This window comes from Silurus meridionalis, chromosome 19 (assembly GCF_014805685.1).
Source record: "Silurus meridionalis isolate SWU-2019-XX chromosome 19, ASM1480568v1, whole genome shotgun sequence".
Taxonomy (NCBI): Eukaryota; Metazoa; Chordata; class Actinopteri; order Siluriformes; family Siluridae; genus Silurus; species Silurus meridionalis.
This window is the reverse complement of record NC_060902.1, coordinates 16,204,135-16,229,881: the sequence shown is the minus strand read 5'-3', so window position 1 is coordinate 16,229,881 and position 25,747 is coordinate 16,204,135. Positions and strand designations below refer to the sequence as shown.

Genomic DNA, 25,747 nt, shown 5'->3' with positions numbered 1-25,747 from the left:
GTTCCACTGCAAAGTCAAATGTTTAAATATACGCAATGTACTGTCTCGATTTTTCATTTCTTGCTAGCCACATTAGTGTCACAACACATTTCACCAGACATAATGTTTGATTAAATAAATTTGGACTGAACGTCTGCGAATAAAAGGTGAAATATGATGTTGAAATGAATCTTTTATGTTTCGGATGCACTAATGCAGCTGTACTCGACTTCCATTGAGCAGGAAGTTATTAGCGAGGTTGGACTCGATGTTTATTAGCTGCACACTGAAATGCACTGTGTACAATAACTGGGTCCTAAACAATGATGAAATGGTGGGAACACAGAGATGTTTAGGAACTCAAGGGGAATTTGGAGGAGACCACTGGACATGATGGAGAGAAAGCGTGAATCATTTGCGATAAAACATCACATCTCAATGAGGCGATTTTGAGTAAAAGAGAGATCTCAAATGTAAAGTGGCAGTTTGAACACTTTTTAAACACTAAAAATAGTTTTTTTACTCCCTTTGTTCCTGTCTCATGTTCACAAAGCTCTGCCCCCCAGGACCCTAGAGTGTCTACAATATAAAAATAGCTTGACAAGAAACACATCCAAACACAAACATGCATTCCAGACTGATTATTCACTTCTTTTTTTCCACAATCCAAGGTTTATTTAACATGTTGTACAAACCCCTCATGTTTTTGTACAAGAATATTTTTCTAATAACGCACCTGCAGTGGCAGCACACAGTTGCGGTAATCCCAAGGTCACATGTCCAAAGCAGTTTTTCATTAATTGCTTCACATTTTAAGTATATGCTGAGAGCATTTCTTTTGGATTAGCATGCTTTCTGCTTTCAAATTTAACATTCATATTTATAAAATATAAAAAAACATAATTTCACACTTCGAAAGCAGATTGTAATGACTGTCTAGATTGCAAAAAGGAAAAAAAAAATTTTTCAACAGACTTTCACATTTACTGCTTTTTCCCACGGTTCATTTATTTTTCCATTATATTTTTTACCTTTTTTATTAAACTTTTTTCAAAACAATTTTTGTATTCACTACATATAGTGAATTGTAGATATAATTTTGTCATATTATCCAGGTGTAAGTATCCTGGTTTAAAGTGCTCATAAGAAATAACGTTGTTGTCATCAGTGGTGCAACTATGACCTCAGCTAATCCTCACTCTTTTTGGTGAACACGTACGCCATGTTGATTTGTCCCCCACCTGATGACACAAGCTCCTCAAGCGTGTGACTCTAGCAGGCGAGTGATTCTACTTTTTCCTTCTACTTCTAATTAAATATCGATATAGAGCTGTTAGAGAAAATCCCACCTCACAATAAAGTCTCCCCGTCTCCAGCAAACCCCTGCAGCGAGCGACGTCCAATTGCGTAACTTAAACGGATTTTAAAGGCCCAATCTATTTAAGCTTTAGATCTAAAAGCACAAACAATGTTCCCTTAAGCTCGTAACCTGGAAGGTTACATTTTCTTTTGGAAGAGCTGTATATCTGCCTGTGAATCTCAGGTGCTTGGAATGAGGGGGAAGAAATGGAAAAAAATGCAGCGTTTTGGCCGAAACATGAAATCCGGATTTTTGATTTAGATGTTTTTTTTTTAATAGAGAAGGAATGTGGGCACATAAATCACACACACAGCAAAATGCCACTCAAACAGCTGGCTCAGTAAACGCTAATCATCTCGCAATCTTGTGTTTGCTGACTTAAATGTGCTCAAAAAGCTCTTTCTGGCCCTGGATTTTTGCTTCGGTAACAAAATATTTCCATTACAGTTGTAGCAGGAAAATTAAACAATATTAAAATTAATAGACAGACAGACAGACACACAGACACACAGACAGACCGACAGACAGACAGACAGATAGATAGATAGATAGATAGATAGATAGATAGATAGATAGATAGATAGATAGATAGATAGATAGATAGATGGATAGATGATAAAACACATGGAAGATTAAATAATTTAGTGTCTGGTAAGAACTAAAACCACTGCTGCAGATGTGAACTTTTCTACATGCTCCATATAGCCGAGAAACATCGATTATAGTATTCCATGAGAGTTCTGCATGATTCAGCGTTTACGCCGGGTGGGTAGGAGATGAAAGTGTGAGACTCTGCATACGGCTCCAGCTCAGTTCGCTTGCGCTCCGCTCGCCCCCATTGCCCCCCATCCCCCCGCCCCTGTACGGCAGCGGCGGGAAAAAAAAAAAAAAGAAAAACAGTGTAATAGGATTCTTCAGCTTTTCCACTGGCTGCCTTCACTATCACACACATTTAAGAGCACAAATCCATGACAAATTGTCTCTTCTGATCCATGACAAATCGTCTGAGGGCCAGACAGAGACAAGGAAATGGAGGAGAGAAAAGGAGAGAGAGAGGAAGAATTGAGAAAGACTGGAAAAAAACAGACAGAAAAGGGTTGAGGGGGAAAACACAAACTGGAGTCAGAAAAACAGGTGTGTGAGAGAGAGAGAGAGAGAGAGAGAGAGAGAGAGAGAGAGAGAGAGAGAGAGAGAGAGAGAAAGAGAGAGAGAGAGAGAGAGAGAGAGAGAGAGAGAGAGAGAGAATAGGAAGAGAACTAAGAATGTGTGTGAGAGTGTGAGAAGCACAGAGAAGGTGTGACAGATATACAGAAACCAAAGGAAACAGGCTGAGAAGGTGTGAGAGAAAAGGAGTAACACAGAGACAGAGACAAAAGGAGGAAAAGTAAAAGTCATTAAAAAGAGCTTGTGATTGAGAGAGAGAGAGGGAGAAAGGGGGATGAAACAGGATAAAAGTGAGAAAATGAGAATGAGCGAAAGAGTAAACAACAGTTAAGTCAGACAGAAAGATTGAGAAAGAAACGTCTGAAGTGATTAGGTTTGGACTCCCACACCTCGCCACTTTCCTTTACCATCTGGAGTGAGTTCCATTAAAGGAGGAGAACACCACATCACTGGCATGAGGCCACACCTGCTTCACTGAGACTGACAAACACAGGCCACGCCTCCTTCACTGACAGCAGCCACGCCTCCTTCACTGAGACTGACAGGCACAGGCCACTCCTTCACTGACACCAGCCACACCTCCTTCACTGAGATTGACAGACACAGGCCATGCCGGCCACGCCTCCCTCACAGAGACTGGCAAACACAGGCCACGCCTCATTTACTGACACCAGCCATGCCTTCTTTACTGAGACTGACAGACACAGGCCACACCTCCTTCACTGATACCAGCCCCACCTCCTTTACTGAGACTGACAGGCACAGGCCATGCCTCATTTACTGACACCAGCCACGCCTTCTTCACAGAGACTGGCAGACACAGGCCACGCCTCCTTTACTAAAACTGACACACAGGCCACACCCCCTACACTGAAACTGACAGACACACGGGTCATGCCTCCTTCATTAAGACAGAGACTAACAGGCCACACCTCCTTTATTAAAACACACAGGCCACACCTCCTTCAGTGAAATAAAAGACACACAGGCCACACCTCATTCAGTGAAACTGAGACACACAGACCACACCTTCTTTACTGGAACTGATAAATACACAGGCCACAACTTCACCAAAACTGACACACAAAACAACCCTCCTTCATTAAAATTGAGACACACACAGGTCACGCCTCCTCCACTGAGACTGACAAAACACCTCCTTTATTAAGAGTAGAAAACCACCCAATCCCTACCTCCTTTATTTAGTCCGAGGCACACAGGCCATGCCTCCTTCATTAAAACTGAGAAACAGGCCAATGAGACTGGCAAACACACAGGCCACGCCTCCTTCACTGTGATTGACAAATAAAATGGAACTAAAACAGAAATTCCTTCTAACACCCCACCAACACACTGAAACATCTGTAAATATTGAGATGGTTTAACAAATAGGCAAATCCTTACACCCCTAGTGTGTGTGTGTGTGTGTGTGTGTGTGTGTATGTATGTCACACTCTTGCTTTCGTGCCCGAGGGTGCTAACAGTCTGTTTGTGCCAGAGCCGAGAGGAGTGAGAGCCGCCGTGATCGCGCCGCTTCCATCCAATTTGCTCGGAAATCAGATTACGTCGCCGTTCATTCCACTGAGCCGCGCTAATTGAAATCGCTCGCCGCCATCAATTCCCCGTCCTAATTAGTCGGCCGCAATTAAAAGCGGGTGTGAAATGATCCCTGTTTTGACTTTGTCTATATGTGATACAGCGTGACAAATTCCGCTTAAACCCGTTTTTGAACTAATATGTGGAATGCTTGTGGTGCCACGGGGCTCGGTGAGACGCGAGTTTTTACACGTTCTATGCGATCGGCACCTCGGAAAGTCTGCCAACGAGAAATTAGCTGTATAGCAATAAAAGCATGAAGCACACACACACACACACACACACACACACACACACACACACAAACACGCTGTGTACTGGAACAACGTCACCAGTGCACAACTGATTAGCTAATACGCACAGGCAACTCTCTCTCTCTCTCTCTCTCTCTCTCATGCACACACACAGAAACCCCATGTAGAAATAGTTCTCAAATAAAAAAATGCATCTGAGGACTTTTTCATTGAAAGACTTGTATGAATGGATTTGAATACTAATTAGCTTCAAATTAATTAACAATGCTCTTTGCTGCTAGCTACAGCACAAGATCTATCTATCTATCTATCTATCTATCTATCTATCTATCTATCTATCTATCTATCTATCTATCTATCTATCTATCTATCCATCCATCCATCCATCCATCCATCCATCCATCCATCCATCCATCCATCCACCAGATCCTTTCTATCCAATCAGATTCCAGTGTCACATCACGTATTGCTGCGTGGCCTGCAGAAATGAACGGCGCAGGCTCTTGATAGATTCAAATCCATGTTGCCTGAAGCTGCTGCTTTAACCAATCAGAGTGCGTCTTGCTGACTTAGAGGCCATCTAGAAGGCGTCCAATCTCATCAGCATTTTCATGTCTTTTGATTAGACAGTCAGAGGGCGCACTAATCAGAGCTCTCACACCAAATCTGTAGCAATCTGCATAAGCTTGAATATATTTGTGTGGATTTATTAGCTGCTTTTTTTTCATTCCACAACGACTGACGATTGCAAAAACCTATAAAAAGGTCGACCAAAACAGTTCAAAACATTGTTTTCAGTGCGTTTATTAACTATTTGATGAGGTCAGTATCGATGCTTCTGTATGTGAGCAGCTGCGGCTGCACTGAAAGGAGACGTGGTGAATTGTGTTCATTGGGTTTCTTGCTTTATTAATGACAATCATTCTCACTGTAGGAGATTCCTGTCTGAGATGCAGCCCTCAATTATACTGCGTTTATCTATAATATTGATGGTTTCTACGCAACGTGGCGTCAAAACGATGGAATTGAGTGTTGAATTGGTTCCACTGAAGGCCAAGGTGTGAAATGTACAACTAACTGGGTTTTTTAGGGTCCTGAAAGTCCTAACCCAATGGTTAGAGGTCGAGGCTCATAAAAGAGCTCTCAGTTGAAGCACTTTTGAACGGGAAAAACAAAAATAACGAGTACACCCAAATAACTTTGCGATCAGTTACTCAATTACATTCTTATTGACAAAATAAGACAAAGCAAAACAGATCTTGCCACACACACACACACACACACACACACACACACACACACACACACACACACAGCACGTGGATATTTGCTTCCTCACTTCAGCCATATTAATGCACACACACACACACACACATACACAAACTTTGGATAAAACACAATTGTCTCTTTTTCTCCTCTCACTCGATACACGCCACACAGACCTTTTTATTCTTCATTTTATTTTCCTGAAGGCTGAATGAAAGCAGACGTCGCCTCGCACCCTCTGTTCCTGTTTCTCCCTTAGAGCCTCTGCAAAGCATAACGACACCCAAACATGGCCGCCTGGCTTCAGCAAACACGGCACAGCGTGGCCTGCAGCACACCGACTAATAACACACGCTCGGGCGAAAACACATTACTGCTCTGCGCCGGCTGTAGGAGTGAAAAGAAATACAAACACCTCTAGCGAATGCGTTTCTGACTGAAATCCCCCCACACACACACACACACACACACAGAAACCTTGAAAAGCTATACACCTGTATTATAATCAACAAACATTTATAAATTCACAACAATAAACACTGCACATGTCCTTGTAAGTGTATCTGCAACCAAATCCATTTCTTCACCTTTATCAGCTAAATAAATCCACACGAATATATTTAAGCTATTTAGGCTCTCTGACCGTCCAATCAAAGGACCGGAAAATGTTGACATTATTGTACGCCTGCTAGATGGCCTCGGTGTGGCTAATTCTAAATCTGATTGGCTAAAACAACAGCTTCCTTCTTGTTTATTGGAAACTGAAGGGCCCTGAAACAGCGCAGCCAAGAGAAAAGCTATAACAACAGAGTATCGGGAATCATTTCACACATATTCATGGACAGTCATGAAGTCAGTGATTCTGCATCTATAGGCCTTGCTGACCCTAATGGCTTGCACTGATATATATCATAAATGCATTTGATGCATTTCATATAAATATGCATATATGATATATACACCCGTATATTAAGGTTGTCAAAATTAATGTAACGGCACTTATTGAATTTTTAATGCAGCACACATTTCTAATTGCACATTTTTATTACGATAAAAAATATAGTACCAGTGTAGGAAGGTTGAATATTTCATATAAGTCTATTAGCATATGTGTCCAGACATAAAACTCTCCTGCCCTTGCAACAGACGCCCCAGTTTAGGATAAGCATTCGAAAAAGAAATAAAGATGTTCTTCAGTTGTGTCTTCACAGCAGCAGTGAAGCGCTATACACACCTCGAGGTCATTCGGGTCGCTTAAATGTTGCGGTGCGAAATTGCAGTCCAGGTTGGTGGCGAGTGCTTACTGATGTGTGTTTACTGATATGCGCTTTTAAATGCAGATGAAGCACAAAATAAATCAACTTCAGACCAAAGCCTTCGAGGTCAAAAAGTGCCCCAGGATATGGAGTAGAGAAAAACGAGAACATGGTCTGGAAGCTAACCTCGACTTTGCTAATGGATGAAGAGTCTCAGGGGTTTAGAAGCTGGTTGCTTTAATACCTGATGAATATGAGCAGGGTGTACTGTATTGTATTGCCTTCTTCTTACAATGAAGAGGAGATAAAATCACAGGGAATGGCTTTAAATGCTAGGAAACAATCACTAGCCATGATACCAATAAGAAAAGATACTAAAACTGTACTCTATGGTTAAGTACAATGGATGTGTAAAAAAATGTGAAATAATTTATAGTAATTAAAACTTTTCTAGCTGCCTAAATGCTCCTCTGTTTTTTTTTTGTTTAGTTTTTTCGAGAAACAAATGCTAAAAGTTAAACCTAGCTTTAACACAAATCTGGGATGTTAAAGGGAAAACGTGTCACATCATGAGAACATCATCTTAACCAAATAACATCATCTCATGAAACATCCCATGGCATAACGGTTTAAGAGTTAACCCTTAAACTTTCACTTAAGTAAAAGTAAAATATTTGCATTTAAATGTACTTAAGTATCCAAAGAACTATGATTTATTATGGCTATAATCTTCCTATTATAATTTTTGTTGCTTAATAAACTGAATAATAATTATGAGTCAAATGCTAATTCTTTTTTAATTAAAATGATCATGAGTATGTTGTGGCGAGTTCGAGTCTGGAGTTTCTTAATCATTTATTCCTCTGTAAATCATTTGTTCCTCTGCTTGATGTTGAACTGATGCTGAACTGTATGTTGGTGATCAGTACATACGCCAATCAGAACAAGTTTAAAACAGAGCGTGCGCTCGACCCTGATTGGTGGATCGCTGAGTGTTTGACCAGTTATGTTTTTATCCTCATAAATATAAAGAAACGACTGATTTCACTAAATGTAGTTGAGTAAAAAGTACAATATTTAAGTTAAAATTAAAGCCTCCCCAAACAGAAACACTTTAGTAAAGTACAGATACATGAAAAAGCTACTTAAATACAGGAACGAATTCTATTTACTTCCACTCTGTCCACCACTGCTACAGAAGTATAAACCTAACCAATTTCTAACAATCTGCTGTTTATGAAGAGTGTGTCTCAGTGATAAAAGTTCGACCAGAAGTTCGAATTCTAGAAGAGTTTCTGACCCAGGATTCCAGTTGGGAAAGTCTGAAACTGCCACGGCAAATCGTGAGGCCACTGTGCAACTGCAAGTGTCAGGTGGGTGGATTTTCTGATATTAAAAAAAGCCCACAGAATGTATGACTTCAACATAAACTGATTCGTGAGTGTTGCTGTTGCAGAGATTTAAAATAATTATTTCTAGGCTACAAAAATAACACACTGAGCTTGAGAGAGAGAGAGAGAGAGAGAGAGAGAGAGAGAGAGAGAGAGAGAGAGAGAGAGAGAACTGTCATCAAAAAAGTCTTGCGGCTCTCACACTCTTACACCTGACCCAGGCCAAATTATAGCCATACCGTCAGACATTTTGTGTGTGTGTGTAGAAAGAAATAGGTGCCACTGCTGGCCAGCATTGTGTCATGTCACATTCGGCTCATCCGTCAATGTAGTGGATTATTTCTTGAGAGACCGGAATTGGCTGCCTGGAATCGGAGCGCCATCAATCTCGGCTGAGTGCCGGGCGCTAGGGAGGCTGGGCCGCATGGACTCATGGGATATCAGCCAAGCGGAACCGGTGCCCGGGCAGGTGATGGAGCAGCCGAGCGACTCTCGTTACTCAACTCCATCCTCGGCAGTGACGGCGAAAAGAGAGAGCGAGAGAGCGAAGTGAAAAAGGTATTCCAGAGAGCTGAAAGGACACACAGACAGTCTACGCGCTGAATGTGCGAAAAATAAACGTGCGCTTGCGCTCGATCGAGGCGATCTTGTTCTTTGCGCTCGAGCTACACTCCGCTTCTGCCAGCTTCTCTAATTAGATTTCCTTTGGTCCATCTGGATTCCTGGTACATAACCCAGGCTTTCACAGAATTTAATCCTGCATCGCTACGGTTAAACGTTTCCCCTGATTTCATTCTCCAGTGGATCCTGAAATGAGGCCGTGTAGTCAAACAAAATCAATTTAGCCAATGAGTTTAGTACCGCGCGAACTGCAGGCCTAAATTATCACGCACGATCCACTCGAAAGTTGCCGCAGTGACACGAAAAGTGTCACGAGCTTCATGGACAGGAACGCTCTGGGACGCTGTTGGAGAACTTACACAAAACTGGACTGTTTTTACAAGAAAGACTCTCAAGAAAACCTGAAAATCATACTCGAGTTAAAGTATTGATACCTTACTGCTAAACTTAAATCTCAAGTTACTCAATATGACTTGAGTAAAAGTCTTCGAGTATCTGATTTATCTGATGAGGCACTAGTCCTCAACAACAGAACACATACTGGTAAAAAGCCAAAAAACAGTTGATTCGTGAAGATTTATTTCCTAAAACCTTCTGCTTTTCAGCTGCTCCCGTTAGGGGCCATCCATCTCCGTACCACCCTGTCCTCTACATCTGCCTCTTTCAAATTAAACACCTGTATGTCTTCCGTCACCACATCCATAACCTTCCACCTTGGCCTTCCTCTTTTCTGCCTGCATGGTGGCTCCATCCCTCCTCTGCACATGTCTAAACCATCTCAATCTGTCAGAGTCACGGTGTGACTGGGTGAGTGAGACCCGAATGCAGGATGCGACAGGGTAAGGAGAAAAAAAGGTTTCATTCAAGGCAACTGAGCAATGGGGCAAGGCAAAACACAGTCCAAAAACCAAAAACCAGCAAACAGAACAGGGGTTAGGATCAGGATCAGGATCAGAAACAGGAACAGGAACAGGAGCAGAAACAGAAGCAGGACGGAGCAGGAACAGGAACCAGATCAGGTAGGGTTTCAGGGACTTTGTAAGCCGGTGAGATAATCTAGCCCCGAGCTAAAGTCTTGGGTGTCCTTAAATACCAGGAGGCGCGAGAAAAAGGGCAAGATGGCCGCCGACCCGGAAGTGCGTGCCACAAAACCGGAGGTGCGTGCCGTGTGCCCAAAAGATCCTGACACATTCGCGCTTCTCTCACTTTTCCCCAAACCTTATAAACCTTTTTGGTGCTAGAAACCTTCTAATGTTAGAAAAAAAAATTCCAGTCTTGTTCTAAAAATAACAACTGTAAGAATAACACACAAAAACATACAGACTTCACTTTAAGAAACAATAATAACATATTTTTATACTATACAATGTTTAATCAGCTTATTATCATCCAAATCACACCAGGAAAGTTTTTTTATTATTTTATTAGGCCACGCCCCCTTACCTTAGCTAAGGAAGTGAGAAAACGTCTTTAAAATGGGGCTACAGTGTACTGTATCTACTGATGACTACAGCTCCGTTTGTCATGAACAACCTGAACAACTCATGAGATTCAAGTGAGCGTGTAATGAAAGTGAAAGTCATATCATGATTTTGATGTCGATGTTTAAGCGACTGAAGGCTTATTGTTTAAAGCCTGCACTGGCGCCGAGTACGGCCCTTAACCCCGAACTGCACAACTTTATGCTTTTAACACAATCGACAAATAACTACACACGTCTAAACACGACGGCTTATCAAATCGCATCACTGTTTGACTGAACAATTCCGCACGCTACAGAGATTATGCCTGAGCTCCGTCGAGGCCGTGCCGTGTCCCTGACGCCGATACGAAGCGGAAATAAGTGCGTTTGCTTTAATGATTAAATAAGTGATGACAGATATTCATAACGCATCAGGCTCAACTCCCACTTAGGCACGGAAAAAAACGCTTTTAATTCAGGACGTTGCTTTTAATAGAGTCAGATTGCATAATGAACAATTACAAAAAAAATAAAAATAATTAAATGCATGTTCAAATACTAAAACCACACACACACACACACACACACCTCTCTCTTTCTCTCTCTTGCCTATTTCTGTCCCTGATGTCTGCCTAATGAAACTAGAGATGACCCTGAAATTACAAAATCAATTCTAATTCAGACATTCATCATAGTTTTTTCGAATTTCCAGAAAACAGGATCAGTAATTTTCAACTGAGCGCCCGCTCTGATATCGATGTCCAACTCGTGGGCCTAATGTGGCCATTAGTAAAAACATGATTTTATTCCGTGCGAGGCGACCTTATGTTCCAGGAGGCGATCGATGGGGGGAAAAGAGCGCATGATGTGTATTAAGGAGTCGTTTCTGTTTTTAAGGGGGGGATTGTGACTGTACATCAACATGATGCCATGCTGTAATAAACACATATCCAGCACTTAAACTATGGGCGACAAATACGGAGGTAATGATGTCGGTCACGAAAAGTCGTTTACTTTTGTTTATGCTTTGTCAATTGCTGCATTTCATTGGCTCTGTACATGTACCTTGCACAATGAGAAAGTTAAATCTAATCTAATCTGATCACTGGAGGAAAGCGCTGTCTGCCTTCTTCCAAATACATGAGCTGTACATTACAGCAAACGTCGACTGATATGGGTTTTTCTCTGCCCAACATGGATTTAGAAATCAGGGCAGCCGATCGCTGATATACAGCATGATGTTGATCTTTTTTCCTTTTAATAAATCTAACAGCTAATTAACAAGAAATGATACAGAAAATTGTTTACATTAAACATTTATTGAACAACACAAGCATCTCCAATCAGTGCACTTGTTTACAGGTTTTGGTCACCGCTGGTTGAAGGATCGCTAAAAATGTAGTTCGAAATTTTTCTCGCATTCTCTCTCCAAATGTTATTCTTATTCTCAAAAGTAGCATCATATTTACCCAATAAAATATATAGGTCTAGACTAAAAACAAAGGATAAAAACTTTAATCCTTAAAGGAATGTCGGGTGGTTTTTGAGCGTCAGTTGGCTCTAGTCAGACGGATTCTGCATATCTGAATATATCACTCCAATTGGCTATTAAGCTTAGCGAATGAGCACACAAGAAAAAAAACAAACAGAACCGATGAAATCAAACAGTGACGGAGTAAAGAGGACATGCACAATACCACTTGCTCGTCTTTGCAACTTAGCAGACATGATTGAAAAAGCCACACGAATCCGTTAGCGATGATCGCGGCAGGCGTTTAACCGATGCTCGCTTTACATATTTACGATTCTAGCTCTTCCGGTTTCCCTGTTTGGATGTCGAATACAGGCTACTGCCACCTGCTGGTGTGGGAGGTTTCCGTTCTCTCACACAAGTGCAGACTGTACACACGGTTTGCTGTTTCAGATGCGCCTGCCTAATAATCGTAGCACTAATTGCAGCACAATTGGCGATGCCGATTCATTAAAAAAATTTGACAATCGATCAGTGAAATTCGAAAAAGTTTTCGAAAACCTTCATAAATCCCAGCAATGTTAGGAAGCTGGGCTCAAAGCCCCTGGAACACTTAGGATTGAGGACCTTGCTCAAGGGCCCAAGAGTGGCAGCGTGACAGTACTGGGGTTGGACAATCCTAGCTGCCTGCGTCTTTTCTGTAACGCGACCTCAGCCTAATGCAGGTTCTGAATAGATTGCACTTAATATGCGCTATGACATGCAGTCCATCACAGGGCCTGATGTAACACACTGTAAACTAGTTCGCTTCGTGTCGCAAACGTTTTGTAGGATGGATGAGTGCAGAGAACGGTGTTAAACAATGTGTACCCTTTCATACAAACCGAATCTGTTACTTCCCATGCATCGATGCTTTTAAGGAAACCTGCTCGTTTGATATGGCATTGTGTGTACAGTTCAGATGTGTGTGTGTGTGTGTGTGTGTGTGTGTGTGTGTGTGTGTGTGTGTGTGTGTGTGTGCACGCTCGTGTGTAAACTCTGCGGTTGATCGTTTTTTAAGAGGAGACCGGGGACGCAAGCAAAGCTCTTGGATTGCGGGTTTGTTTTCTGTCAAAGACATTAGGTCAACTATAATCTAAGAGCGAGGGAATGTAAGAGAGAGAAAGAAGGATAGAGAGAGAGAGAGAGAGAGAGAGAGAGAGAGAGAGAGATATGGTTGGTGTGGGAAGCTGGGTGCACTTATTTTTATCCACAAAACATCATGCCATCGACACACGCCTTCCTTTTCTCACCTCTGGAAAAAACGTTCTTCGCACGTGATGGGGATCTCAGCATGATTTCTCGGGAGGGACGAGTTCTTTCTTTTTTACGAAATCCGACGCATAATTTGCCAGAACGCGTTCTCTGGGTCACGCTCTTTCTTTGTACGTCTCCGCGACTCATTTGGTTCCACACACACACATACATGAACATACACATATGCTCTCGGAAAAGTTTTTTAACTCGGTATATTTTAGTTTTTCGCTTAAAATGAGATTTCTGTTAGCTCATAGTCTAATTTTACACCATAAATAGGAGAAAATAATCCGCATACATAGAAAACTGCCACGTTTCCATCACCAAGTGCACTAATAATCTGATTCTGTTACTTAAACTTAATTTATACTTATATAGATATTGTGTTTTTTCTGTTTTTTTGTAATGCAGTATTTGTAATTATATACCTTTTTATATTTTTAATGATATTGCCATTTCTCGTGTAGAGGCAGGACATGTTCTCCTTATTGGAATGGTGAAGCTGTAAGCAGGACAAAGAAGATCAGTGAATGAACACATGAACATAGATGAATGAATAAATAAATGAATGAATGAATGACAGTTACAGTTCTTTTGTTTAATCATAGTCTAATTTTACAGCACAAACACCTGAATATTCGAAAATAATAAGTATACAAAGGAAACTGGTGTGTTACCCACCAAGTGCACTAATAATCTCATTAGGAAGCCTCCTTATATCCAACAATATTGTTCTTTTCGGTTTTGTAATGCAATATTTGTAATTATATTGCCATTCTGTGTTGTGTTTTGTCTGCAGAGCCACAGTAGAAGTACTTAAACTGCGATAAGACATAAAAAAACTCCAGTTAGGGGGTAATGCTGCGAACGCAAAGTGCCCCCAAAACCGCAGGAGCTGAAACCGGAGCAATTTCTCTCAATGAATATCACATCATATCGTTATCTTAATGCTCTTAGCGGAACGCACTTCAAAACAAAACAATGAAAAACTTTTTTTTGGTGTTGTGGAATGAAAAAAGGAACAAAGGAAGAACGTTGTCACAGGAAAGTAATCAGAGATGCAGTGGTGTAATGAGGATCAGACATTTCTGTTTCTCACTCTGAGTGTTATGCTGTGTAGAGGCAGGACATGTTCTCCTCATGGTACTGTGGGTTTCTTTTCTGGTTTCTATTCCATATAATGAAGTGAACTAGTGTGAGGAAGGGGGGTACAGTAGACTGTGATAAACTGAAACACCGTCTGGAGTTTATTTCTGCTGGGATGCATCAGCTGTGATCAGGATAAACCAGATCATTGAACGAATTAGAATAAAGAAGAAAATATAAATGAATGAATTAATGTGAATGAATGAATGAATGAATGAATGAATGAATGAATGAATGAATGAAAGATTAAATGAATGAAAGAATGCATGGAAGAATAAATGAACAAATGAAAAAATAAATGAATGAATGAACGAACGAATGCAAGAATAAAGGAATTAATGAACAAATGAAAAAATACATAAATGAATGAATAAACGAATGAATGAATGGTTAAATGAATGAATAAACATCTTGAACTGTTACATGCAACCATTTTTGGTGTGCTTGTATTTGTGTGTGTGTGTGTGTGTGTGTGTGTGTGTGTGTGTGTGTGTGTGTGTGTGTGTATTTGGTTGTAGGGGAAACCTCATAGTATTTAAAACAGCATTTTCACAGTACACACATAAGGAGCTGATAGAAATATAAAAACGAGAGCACAGCGATTCATCTTCCCGGCCAATAAAACCACTCTGCCTTGTTCCGCACCACTAAAGTTATGGTTTCGAGACTCCATTAAAAGGATGACGCAGTGTTCCATTGCGGCGTTTTCTGCGATTAGAGAAGCAGCTCTGGGAATCCGGGCCTTTCTGACCCCCCCATGCTGCAAAAGGAACTGCTTAAACACCTACTGAAATCTGAGAGGAACATCGAAGCAACTGGCAACCGAAGTATACTGATCAGGGGCGTGTAGCCTCGAGCAATGTGCACACACTTTCACACAAGTACACACTAACACACAACGTCAAAATCACTTTTTCACACCACTGTGTCTATATCTAAATTTCTTTTTTATTATTATTTTTATTGCCCCGCCATGTTACTTAAAAATGCAAATACAAATATATAAATAGAAAAATCATAAATAGAACTAGAAAAATCTATTTCAAATGACTTTAAAAAAAAAAGGTAAACACACTGTATGGTGTTTTCTTTATGTTTTAGTTGAAATGATCCAAAACTTTGGAAATTTTCTGTTTTGATCTTTGACCTGAATCTTTCCCTCGCTGTTTTCTTTTCATTCTGTGGCGTCTTCTGTGTTACCTGTCCAGGGGTCTCATTTATAAACCACTTTCCACACAAAGGTATTAATATAAAAAACTGCTGCTACGTGAATATGACGTATCACAACGCTACGGAGCCGAGATGTGTCCTGAGAGTCACATAGAATACAGATTAACATGGCAGAGGTAGAGCTGTAACGTCCTGCACACACAACAGGAAAAGAACTTCTGGTTTTTACATTTACAGCATTTGGCAGATGCCCTTATCCAGAGCCATTTACAACTGAACAGAGAAGGGTTGAGGGCCTTGCCCAAGGGCCCAGCAGTGGCAGCATGGTGGTGGAGAGATTTGAACCTGTGACCTTCTGATTCAAAGACTAATGCCTTAACCACTGAGCTAACACCTCCCATCTTTTTTTTTTTTTTTTTTTTTGTGTGTGAAAGGGCCATGCGTTAGAAGTCAGAAGGTACTTGATGATTTGCTGTGTGTCAGAACTAAAGAAATAAAATAAACTATTTCTACCCTAATGAATTATTGCATTGAATCTCATTAACACACACACACACACACACACTGCTCATAGTATTTGAAGACACATTCACAATTCTTGCCTAAACAGTACTGCTATCTTTTCAACCGATGTTATTAACTTAAATTATATTGTAAAGTTTTCATTATTTGACATTTTTAAAAAACATACAAATGTTAACGAGTTCGTTTGTCGTAACATCGTCGGGCGTGTAATCGATTGCAGTCGGCAAAAGCCACGGCTCGCAGAAACTTTCTCCGAGCTGCTTCGCGAGTTGTAAAATTGACGCTAATCGGAGTGAAATGTAAAGCGTACGTGCCGGTCCGTAAGCTAATGAGCCATGCTGTGGAGACATCTGTGTGAAAGTGTTCGTGGTTAAAACAGATCATCTCCGGGCTCATTATACACCTTACAGTGTTTCGCTGAGTAACTACATCACGATGTTCGCTAAGTGCGGGAGAGGATTTTAGAGCCTGGCCGGTGGATGGGGAGAGTGTTAAGACCCGGGCATTTCCCAACTGCAGAAAAATATATCAATGACTAGAATTTCATTATAACTAAAAGCAACCAGAATATTTTCTGTCTGTTTAGACGTGTCAGGAAGTAGCAGGATTGACAGCAGCGTGTCGGCGTAACTAGTGGAGACTTAGAGATTTCTATTTGACGCACAGTTTCCGTTATTATTTTTGCATCATTCATAGATCCCTTGTGAAGCACACGTTCTATTTCATCAGGACTACCGTACTACAATCATGGTTACAGATACATGTGAATATTACCCCAGCTCCAATAACCTGTACAACAGAACAGAACCTGTAATTCACCTATTATCAACTCAATCATGTATTTCACTGCAGGAAACAAAATAGAATGGAAGTAAGAGGGATATTGCCGTGTTTTGTACCTTATAAAACATACACTATATTAATAAACGTGTGTGGACACCTCTCCATACTGTTATGTACTTTCTGAAAATCCCGTTCCGCATTCAATCCTTCGTTTACTATTATAAGAAGCTCCAATCTTCTGGGAAGATGTTCCACCAGATTTTAGAGTGTGTTTGTGGAGATTCATTCAGCCATGAAGGTGTTAGTAAAGTCAGGCGCTGATGTAGGTGAGGTGAGGAGCTCTAGCTCATCTATAGCAGGAGATTTTCCACACCAACCCGTCTAAAGCATATATTCATAGAGCTGGATTTATACACAGGGGCTTTGTCATGCTCAAACAAGTCTCCAGGTTGGAGGGAAAAGGACAATTGTATTTAATACGAAGACGTCCTTTATAATTCTGTGGCTCCAAGTTGGTGGTCACGGTTTGAGAAAGGACCATCTATGGGTGGAAAAGTCATTTGTCCCAATACTTTTGTTTAAATAGTGTATAGAACAGTGTAGCTGTGTACCACACCATATAGTACTGTATTACATCATATATCATTGTGTTGTATAGCACTGTACTGTATTTTATCATACTGTATTCTAATATATCGTATCAGTTTAATGTACTGTATACGACCGTCAGTTTGAATACCGGATTCCGATTGGCTAGAAGGTGTGCATTCAAACCGTTCAGCACGCAGGCCAGTTTAAACACTGTTCTAAACGCATGTATAAACTGCTGTAATCACAGTAACACACGGTCAGAGTCGATTACATAATGAGACGTAGTGCGATTATACATTTCCTATTGAGCTTACAGAGCGAATTATAACGAAACCCGGCACAATGAACTAGCGCGGACAGCTTCATTATTAACAGACGAGGCACAGCTGCATGTGATTCGCTCAGACCGATTTAATGCACTCAACAGACACGAGCGTAATCCGTAACCTTAAGACTGTATCAGATTATATCTTATCAATATCATATTGCATGAGTTCGTATTCTACTGTAGCACCGTGTATCAGACGGTAGCATGCTGTATTAGATTTACATATGGAAGATGTTTCCAGAAGTTACAGATGTGAAAGGTTTATCAAAGGTTAAGCATCAAAGCCTCGCACAAGAGACACCTCAGGTGGGATTTGAACCTTGCGTGACCTTCCCATCAGCAGCTTGAGGCCTTCACCACTAAATATTGCACTGTAATATACTTAGGGTTGCAAAATTCCCGGAAATTTTCAAGACTGCACACCTTCCACGGGAATTAATGGAAAAATATAGAAATGAACAGGAATTAATGGGAATAAACTGGGAACTTACTAAATTCCAAATTAGCCCATATTAGGGAACTTCAATGTATTTGAAAAAACAAATCTGGTGGAATAATTTTGCTTAAAACCAGATTTCATATATTTCATATAATATAATTCCAGTTGAATTTCTACCTGCACATTCAATCACATGCACACATCACACTTGGACTACTGAGGCCACGCCCCCTACATGCACTGTGCATTCCTCAGTCACATAAAACACATCATTTCTTGAATCCTGCACACAAAATAATGTAAAAATAATTTAAATCTTGGAGATTATTCAAGAAGATTATATAAATATTACAGAATTGGATGTTTAAAACATTCTTGTGCTGTGTGTTAACTATTGTGCAACAAAATGATACAAACATTCATACAATTAAACAATAAAAAAAAAAAATACATCTGTATTAGTTTGCATGCATTACAGCTTATGGCCAAACAAAATGTTTATATTTGTTTGTATATTGTGATGTATACGTTACAGTTCAATTAAATTTCTTCAAATTTTTTATTATCTCTAATAAATTTCCCTTTAAGTTTCCAACTTGGAATATTTCTAAAATTACCCAGATGAGGTTCCTGTGGAAAGTTTTCCGGGCAGTTTCCTGAAATTTGTTGTATGTTGTAGTACAAAAGTTGAATCGCACTGCATTCTGTCGCGTCCTCTCATGAGGAGTTGCACTGTATTACATCGTATCATACCACATATCGGATTACTGTAAATTATTCTGTACTGCTTTGTATCATACTTTGCTCTACTCTACTCTATTACTGTAATATACAGTACTCGACTACTGATCCTCGTGTATCTGGTAACGCGTGCGTGAAACCGCTTTCTTTACAGCCACCGACCACGAACTGCACAACGTTCAACATAAAACAGACTCCGATTTCTTTCCAAGCCGTTTGTCGCCACGTTCCTACGGCGTTTACTCGCGCAAGGTCATGCTAGGATGATTCACGCCTTGCATAAACGGTGGTGCGCGTCTCCATTTACATAACATAGCGCTACATTTCTCATCGATTTGGAACAAACAGCACACATCTGGCTTTAACACCGCAGGCGGGCGCTGACGCGAGTTAGCGAGCGAGCTAGGACGTCGCTAGTGCTAATTAAATATAAAGTAGCACGTCAGGGAGGGATTGTTGATTACAGACTTAAACTTATTTTAACGATTTTTTTTTATGTGCATTAACTAATCATATATATAATTTGCTGCTTTAACGCATTTTGACATTTTCGCACATTTTCGCACATTTTCTCCTCACCTCTTATTGCAGCTATATACAAATGGATTGATATTCCCAGTGCGAGAACGCATAGCTACCGTGAAGAAACATCAGCAATGCAGACCAGGAAAGGCCTGATGAACAGCCCAAACACATCAACTCTGGAAGAAAACTACTCAGCAGCTTCTATAATACACCTCGAACCAGGCTGCTGATTTGCTCAGCAGGGAGGCACTGGGGCAGAGTATAGAGGACGCGCATCGAGGAAGCCCGTAAAGGCAACGTCAAATGAAACGGATCCAGCGGGAAAAAGATGGACGGCCACAAGAGAGGAGCCGAGGAGTGACTCACCGAGGATCTGGATGGCGTTGCGGCCGGGTCGAGGCACGTGGTGCTGCTGGATGGTCTCGTACAGAGTGGCCTGGCAGAGCACGAGGCAGCTTACCGCTATCCACAAACAGAGAAACCACGACATGGCAGGAAACAGGCTGAGGAAAAAGGAGGAAGAATATCATGTAGTTTGTGTGGTTAGATATGAACGATATTCTTTTTCAAGTCGGACCGCGAGTAAATAAGATTTGACAGCACAAGAAAAAGAGAAATAACAGAAAAAACGACGAGAAAAATGCTAAAGTTCTGGTTTCATTTCCGCTTAGTGAAAAAAAACTCTACTAACTTTTATAATTCAGATATAAACCTGTGACTGTTTCCTAATCATGCTTTTTCTTTCTGACACACAGCTTTCTGGATCCCTGCTAGCTTTGAGCCTGTGTTTATTAAGTCCTATTTACAGGTAACAGCAGCGTATTGATTAGCACCTGGATTAGCTCGGTAAATGAGCTCTACATTTCCTCAAACATGGCCCTCGAGTCACAAGCCGAACTCTTTCAGACAAGCGGTTTGATTAGGTTGAACTTCATCACTGACACTGAGGAGATTTTTTCCTCATAACTTCGAGGGTCAGGGGGAAAAAAAACGTGAGATAAAAACTGGGGGCCTGGAACAAGCGGAAATCAATACTGTTCTAGAAAATTCTGCATCTTGGATAGTACAGTCTAAAAAAGTGCTGGGTTATTTTTACAACTCGGTCGCGGAGTTTGAATTGTCGGGTCAGCTAGGTGGGTCGACAGGTTGGGGATACTGACCTGAAAAGAACAAGCCGCTTCGAGAATTAATTTTCTAGAATGTTCCATCGTGCTAGTTGCACCAACCGTAAAAAGTAAGAAACTTTTCCGCAACCTATTTTCAGTTTATTTTAAGTACTGTAGTCGTGTTCGGATCAGTATGTTCATATGTTGATTTGGGCTCATAATGCTGGAAATGCATAGATCAGTATTCAAACCTCAGAAGTCATGTGAGAAGTGTGTGTCTCCTCACCTGAGAGCATTTCCTTGTCCGATATCAACTCAAACGAGGACACGAATCAATCCTGTGTGATTTTACCATACGTTACACTGAATCTAAAATGCATAAATATGAAACGATTCATTAATTCATGGGATATAAATATACAGCTGAATGCTTAAATCTGATTGGCCAGCATGTGCATTACTTTTTGTATAGAAGTAGAATTTTGGGGTGTAGCATCAATGACAGGTTGTTTATGACATTACTTGGTCTCATAGTGATATTATTTTTATAGTAACTGCTCATAAAGATGGACCTGGATGACATACAATTACCATCTTTGTATCTTCACATCTAAGAATAATAAAAACATGTGTGATGATGGTTTTTAGGAGACGTCTATTGAACGTTTTATGGGTGGAGCCTCAAGTGTTTTTTCCGACCGTCAAAAGTTCTGGTTTCTGGAGAAAGTGAGCACAAGTGTGAAAGCCACGCTGGTGAATGGATGACACACTCATCTCGCAGATGTTCCACAATTAACTATAAACTGTTCAAAGCCTCATGCCTCATACAAACTCAATCTTTCTAATCATGTAGAAATCTCTGAGGTATAAGCAGCGTAAAGCAAAGACCGTGCTGCTATACAACGAATACTGCAGAGACTGGTTAGTCTCTGGTCACTAACTGGATAGTCTGGTTATTAACTAGTTAGCCACTGGTCAGTCACTGGATAGTCACTTCTTAATCACTGGTCAGTAAATGGTTAGTCATTATTCGGTTACTGGTTATTCCCCAGTCAGTCACTATTCAGTTACTGTTTAATCCCTGGTTAGTCACACCAGAATGTCAGCTCATGAATATTCAAAAGTATCACATGTTTATTAAATGGTATTGTAATCCTCGATCCCTGCACTAAATCCCTAATAATCCCCCAGAGACACTGCGGTAACGTGAACCGCTTCTCCAACCAGTTTCTCTCTGGCAAAGCGCCATGTCGGAAGCGCCTGGGGAGAGAAATGAATAAACAAACACTTTCCCTTTCCGTTTTTTATTCCTCTTTCCACAACAACAGAAACCAAACAGGAGACCTGAACTGCGTCTGGCTTCTGTAAATGTTTATCATTCATTTTTATGTGTGATCTATTAGAGAGAGAGAGAGAGAGAGAGAGAGACTCCTACCTTTAGATATGGGTCTCTGGTGAATGAATGAGACTCAGCTGAGCCGAATTAGACCTTATCCACCCAGTGCGCGCCGGCTTGGGTTATTTACTGCTCATTTCTCCTGGATTACAGTCCTGGATTTCACATCACAGCGACTAAAACTGACCTAAATGTGTCCCAGTCCAGTCAAATCTGAGAAAAAGCACGAAACACCATCAGCTCGTATCGCTATCATGTATCGCTCCATCCCCATCATCACTACGCACCACCTCCACTCAGAACGCGCGCTTACCGCTAAGTTCTTGCGCGCTCGGAGACACCACGTGCGCGGGGTGTCTGTCTCTCTCTCTCTCACACACACACACACACACACATACGCACTTAAACCCTTGCCATTGCGCACCAGACGTGTATGCAAAAAAAGGCCTGACATTAATGTTAACACACGCGCGCATATACACACATGCGCATACACGCACATATATTTATGCACACGCGCACTCGAATGCTTGCCATTGCATTGCTTCAGATATGCATGCAAAATTGAATTGGTGTTAATTGCGCGCGCGCGCGCACACACACACACACACACACACACACACACACACACACAGACACCGCGTGCGCCAAACGCATGTTTGCGCCACAAGGAACTTCACAATGTTCATAACGACATCTCTTTTGGATGGATGGATGGATGGATGGATGGATAGATAGATAGATAGATAGATAGATAGATAGATAGATAGATAGATAGACAGACAGACAGACAGACAGACAGACAGACAGACAGACAGACAGACAGATAGATAGATAGATAGATAGATAGATAGATAGATAGATAGATAGATAGTTTAAAAAAGGTCCTACTTTTTCCTAAAATAAAAGGGGTATGTGCTAGGGTTCTACACAGTTTTGATTCTATAGTCTTTGGGTTCTATGTTTTCATAAAGAATTAGACAAGGTAAAAGTTTCTAGTTTTATTCTTAAACTGAGTCTTAAATGATTTTTACATATTCTGTGAGTTCTATTATGTTTTCTATATATATTGGGTTCCATATTGTGTTAAAGGGTTCTAGTTTTAGGTTTCTTAACACTTAAGGGGGGTCTGTATTTCTTCTATTATTTAGTCCTAATAGGTTCTAGTTTTAGTGTTCTACATTGTCATTGCATTCTATATTGTTATTAAGTTAAGGGGTTCCATGTGGTCTTAAATGGTTCTACATAGTCATTGTATTCTGTATAGTTTTAAAGGGTTCTAGTTTTATGGCTCTACATGGTCATCATATTCTGCAATGCCTTACGGTGTTCTAGATTTAGAGTTTTGTGTTTTGGATTGTGTTCTCTAATGTCTCAAAGTCTTGTAGATTAATGTCAGTTTGTGGTCATTGCATGCTGTAATGTCTCAAAGGGGTCTAGAATTATGGTTCTACATGGACATTGCATTTCTCTATGTTTCAAAGGGTTCTAGATTTATGGTTCTATGCGATCATTGCATTCTATAATGTCCTAAAGGGTTCTACATGGGTATTGTGTTTTCTAAGGGTTCTAATTTTAGTTTTCTACATGCTCATTACCTCATGTCTCAAATGGTTCTAGATTGAGAGTTCTATGTTGTAATTGTGTATTATAACGTCTCAATTGCTTTTACTTTTAGGTTTCTGTATTGTCACTGCATTCTATAATGTCTCGAAAGGTTCTAGTTCCTCGTGGTCATTGTGTTCGCTCTAAAAAGGTTCTAGTTTTGGGGGTTCTACGTGATCATTGTATTCTGTACTGTTTCAAAAGGTTCTAGTTTTAGGGTTGTACATGGTAACTGCATTCTATAATGTCTCAAAAGTTCTAGATTTGTGGTCATTGCATTCTGGAATGTCTTCAATGGTTTGAGTTTTAGTGTTCGACATGGTCACTGCAATTTATAATGTCTCAAACTATTTTAATCGTATGGTCCTTTATGGTCATTGCATCATATAATGTCTCGAAAAGGACTCTAGATTTAGGATTCTCCATAGCTTTCGGGTTTGTTAATGAATTCTAGTTTTAGGGTTCTCCATAGTCCTGCCCCACAAGGATAAAGCAAATAAGCCCTGTACGGACCTCTAAATGAAGGCTTTATTGTAGAACCCTAAAACAGAGTGCTGCTTGTCAGTCCAGAACAGAAAAATCCAAATGAGATCCACACTTCCACATTCATCAATGTGCCATAAGTCCACCTGTGCCTGATGCAGGTCAGAAGCTTACCTGTTCTATCAGTGCTTTCAGGACGCTCTGGTGTAAACGTTCCGTTCACGTTCATCCAAAAAAAAAAAAAAAAAAAAAAAAAGAATAGAGAAGAAAGAAACAATGAAAAAATGGTGAAATCCTCAGCGCGTGCAGATAAATCCGCCCATCGTCGCGGTGGCGGTGGTGGTGGTGGTGATGGTGGGGACGTCTCGAGCCAGGTTCGAGGGCAAAGTTCCTCCTCTGTAGACCAGCTGAGAGGGTTTCAGTGAGCTCCTCGCGCCTCGGGGTCTCGCACGGAACACACTCCTGATTCCCCCTCTAAAAACCCGAGAAGCCCAAGAAGCGCCTCGCAGCGCGCGCGTCTCGCGCTCAGTCGCTCCTTGTTTGCAAGCGGAAGGACCACAGATGTCTGCTGGAGAAGTTTTTGCTTCTTCACAATGCACACAGTGCAGAGCTCTGAGATCTTCTCGACGCATGCGACTCTCTCTCTCTCTCTCTCTCTCTCTCTCACACACACACACACACAAACACACGCACACTCACTCGCACACTCTCGTGCGCACTCGTTCGTTCTCTCGGCTGCTCGTGCGCTCTTGCACTGAGAAGATGCGGAGTGTGTGAGAGTCTGGGCTTTGCACTGCTCTAAGAGAGAGAGAGAGAGAGAGAGAGAGAGAGAGAGAGAGAATCCGTGCGTGCCTTTGCTCGCGCGCGCGCGCGTGCGTGTGTGTGAGTTCCCCTAGAAGCAGAGCAAGCTAGAAGCCTATTTGCACTAGAAAGAACATATTATTCCTGTAAAGTGGTTAGCAGTGTGTATGGCTGGATATGATGAGGGATCCAGGGGTCCATGATGGGATGGGATGGGCAAAGGCTGGTGGGGTGGCAGCTGAAAGCTATGAAATAAAAGCTTCGGCGTCCCCATGTTTCCACCCCTGACCTCAAATCACATCTCTGAGAGCTCTATTATTCCTTGCAGTAGGCACTCGAAAGCCTGTGCAGTCACTGTGTGGCCATTTCTTTATTTTTTCTTCTTGCACCGAGACATTCCTGGACATTAGTCATGGACGCAAATGTAACAGACGACGTCCTAAATGCATGTTTTTTTTTCTTTGAGAGAACTTTGCAGGGTCATAGGGTATCTGGATGAGGTTAGATTAAAACTGGAGTAGTGATTTGGCAGCATAGGGAAAAATGTGTAGGATATGTAGTTTTTTTGGAGAAAGCAAGACCATAGCTGTCCTTAGAACTTTGGAAGAAACACTGTGGTTTAGTTCAGGTGAATAGATAGATAGATAGATAGATAGATAGATAGATAGATAGATAGATAGATAGATAGATAGATAGATGGATAGATGGATAGATGGATAGATAGATAGATTACGGTAAGGGGGTAGTACGGCTAGAACGGTAAGAATATGAATGTATATATATTTTATTTATAGCAGTTCCCATGTATTCATAGTTGAGACCCTGCCTAGGAACTGGAATGATGGAGCTGAGGTTGAGGAACTGTTCACTGAATTCACACATCGACAGTGATTGCATTTCATCCTTTAGGTGTCTTTCTACTTCTCCTCCAGCTTAGGCCATGCCCACCTCAGGTTCCAGTCTTAATCCAGAATCTGATCATTAAAGCATTA

General features: G+C 41.0%; 1 protein-coding gene across 9 annotated transcripts in view; it reads right to left on the bottom strand.

Annotated features, from left to right (window-relative positions):
• Positions 1-24,710, bottom strand: part of LOC124402399 (chemokine-like protein TAFA-1) — a 154,577-nt gene extending 129,867 nt beyond the window's left edge. For 5 of the 9 annotated variants that reach the window (XR_006928711.1, XR_006928712.1, XR_006928710.1 and 2 more), the window contains exons 1-3: positions 24,129-24,710; positions 21,906-22,079; positions 19,731-19,867 (exon numbers count right to left, since the gene is read on the bottom strand). Coding sequence is in view for 6 of the 9 variants with exons in the window: in XM_046875402.1 (XP_046731358.1) it covers positions 19,731-19,854 (124 nt within the window). In the remaining 3 variants the exon portion in view is untranslated. The other 4 variants (XM_046875405.1, XM_046875403.1, XM_046875406.1 and 1 more) reach the window with 4 other exon arrangements.
• Between the last annotated feature and the right edge of the window lie 1,037 nt (positions 24,711-25,747).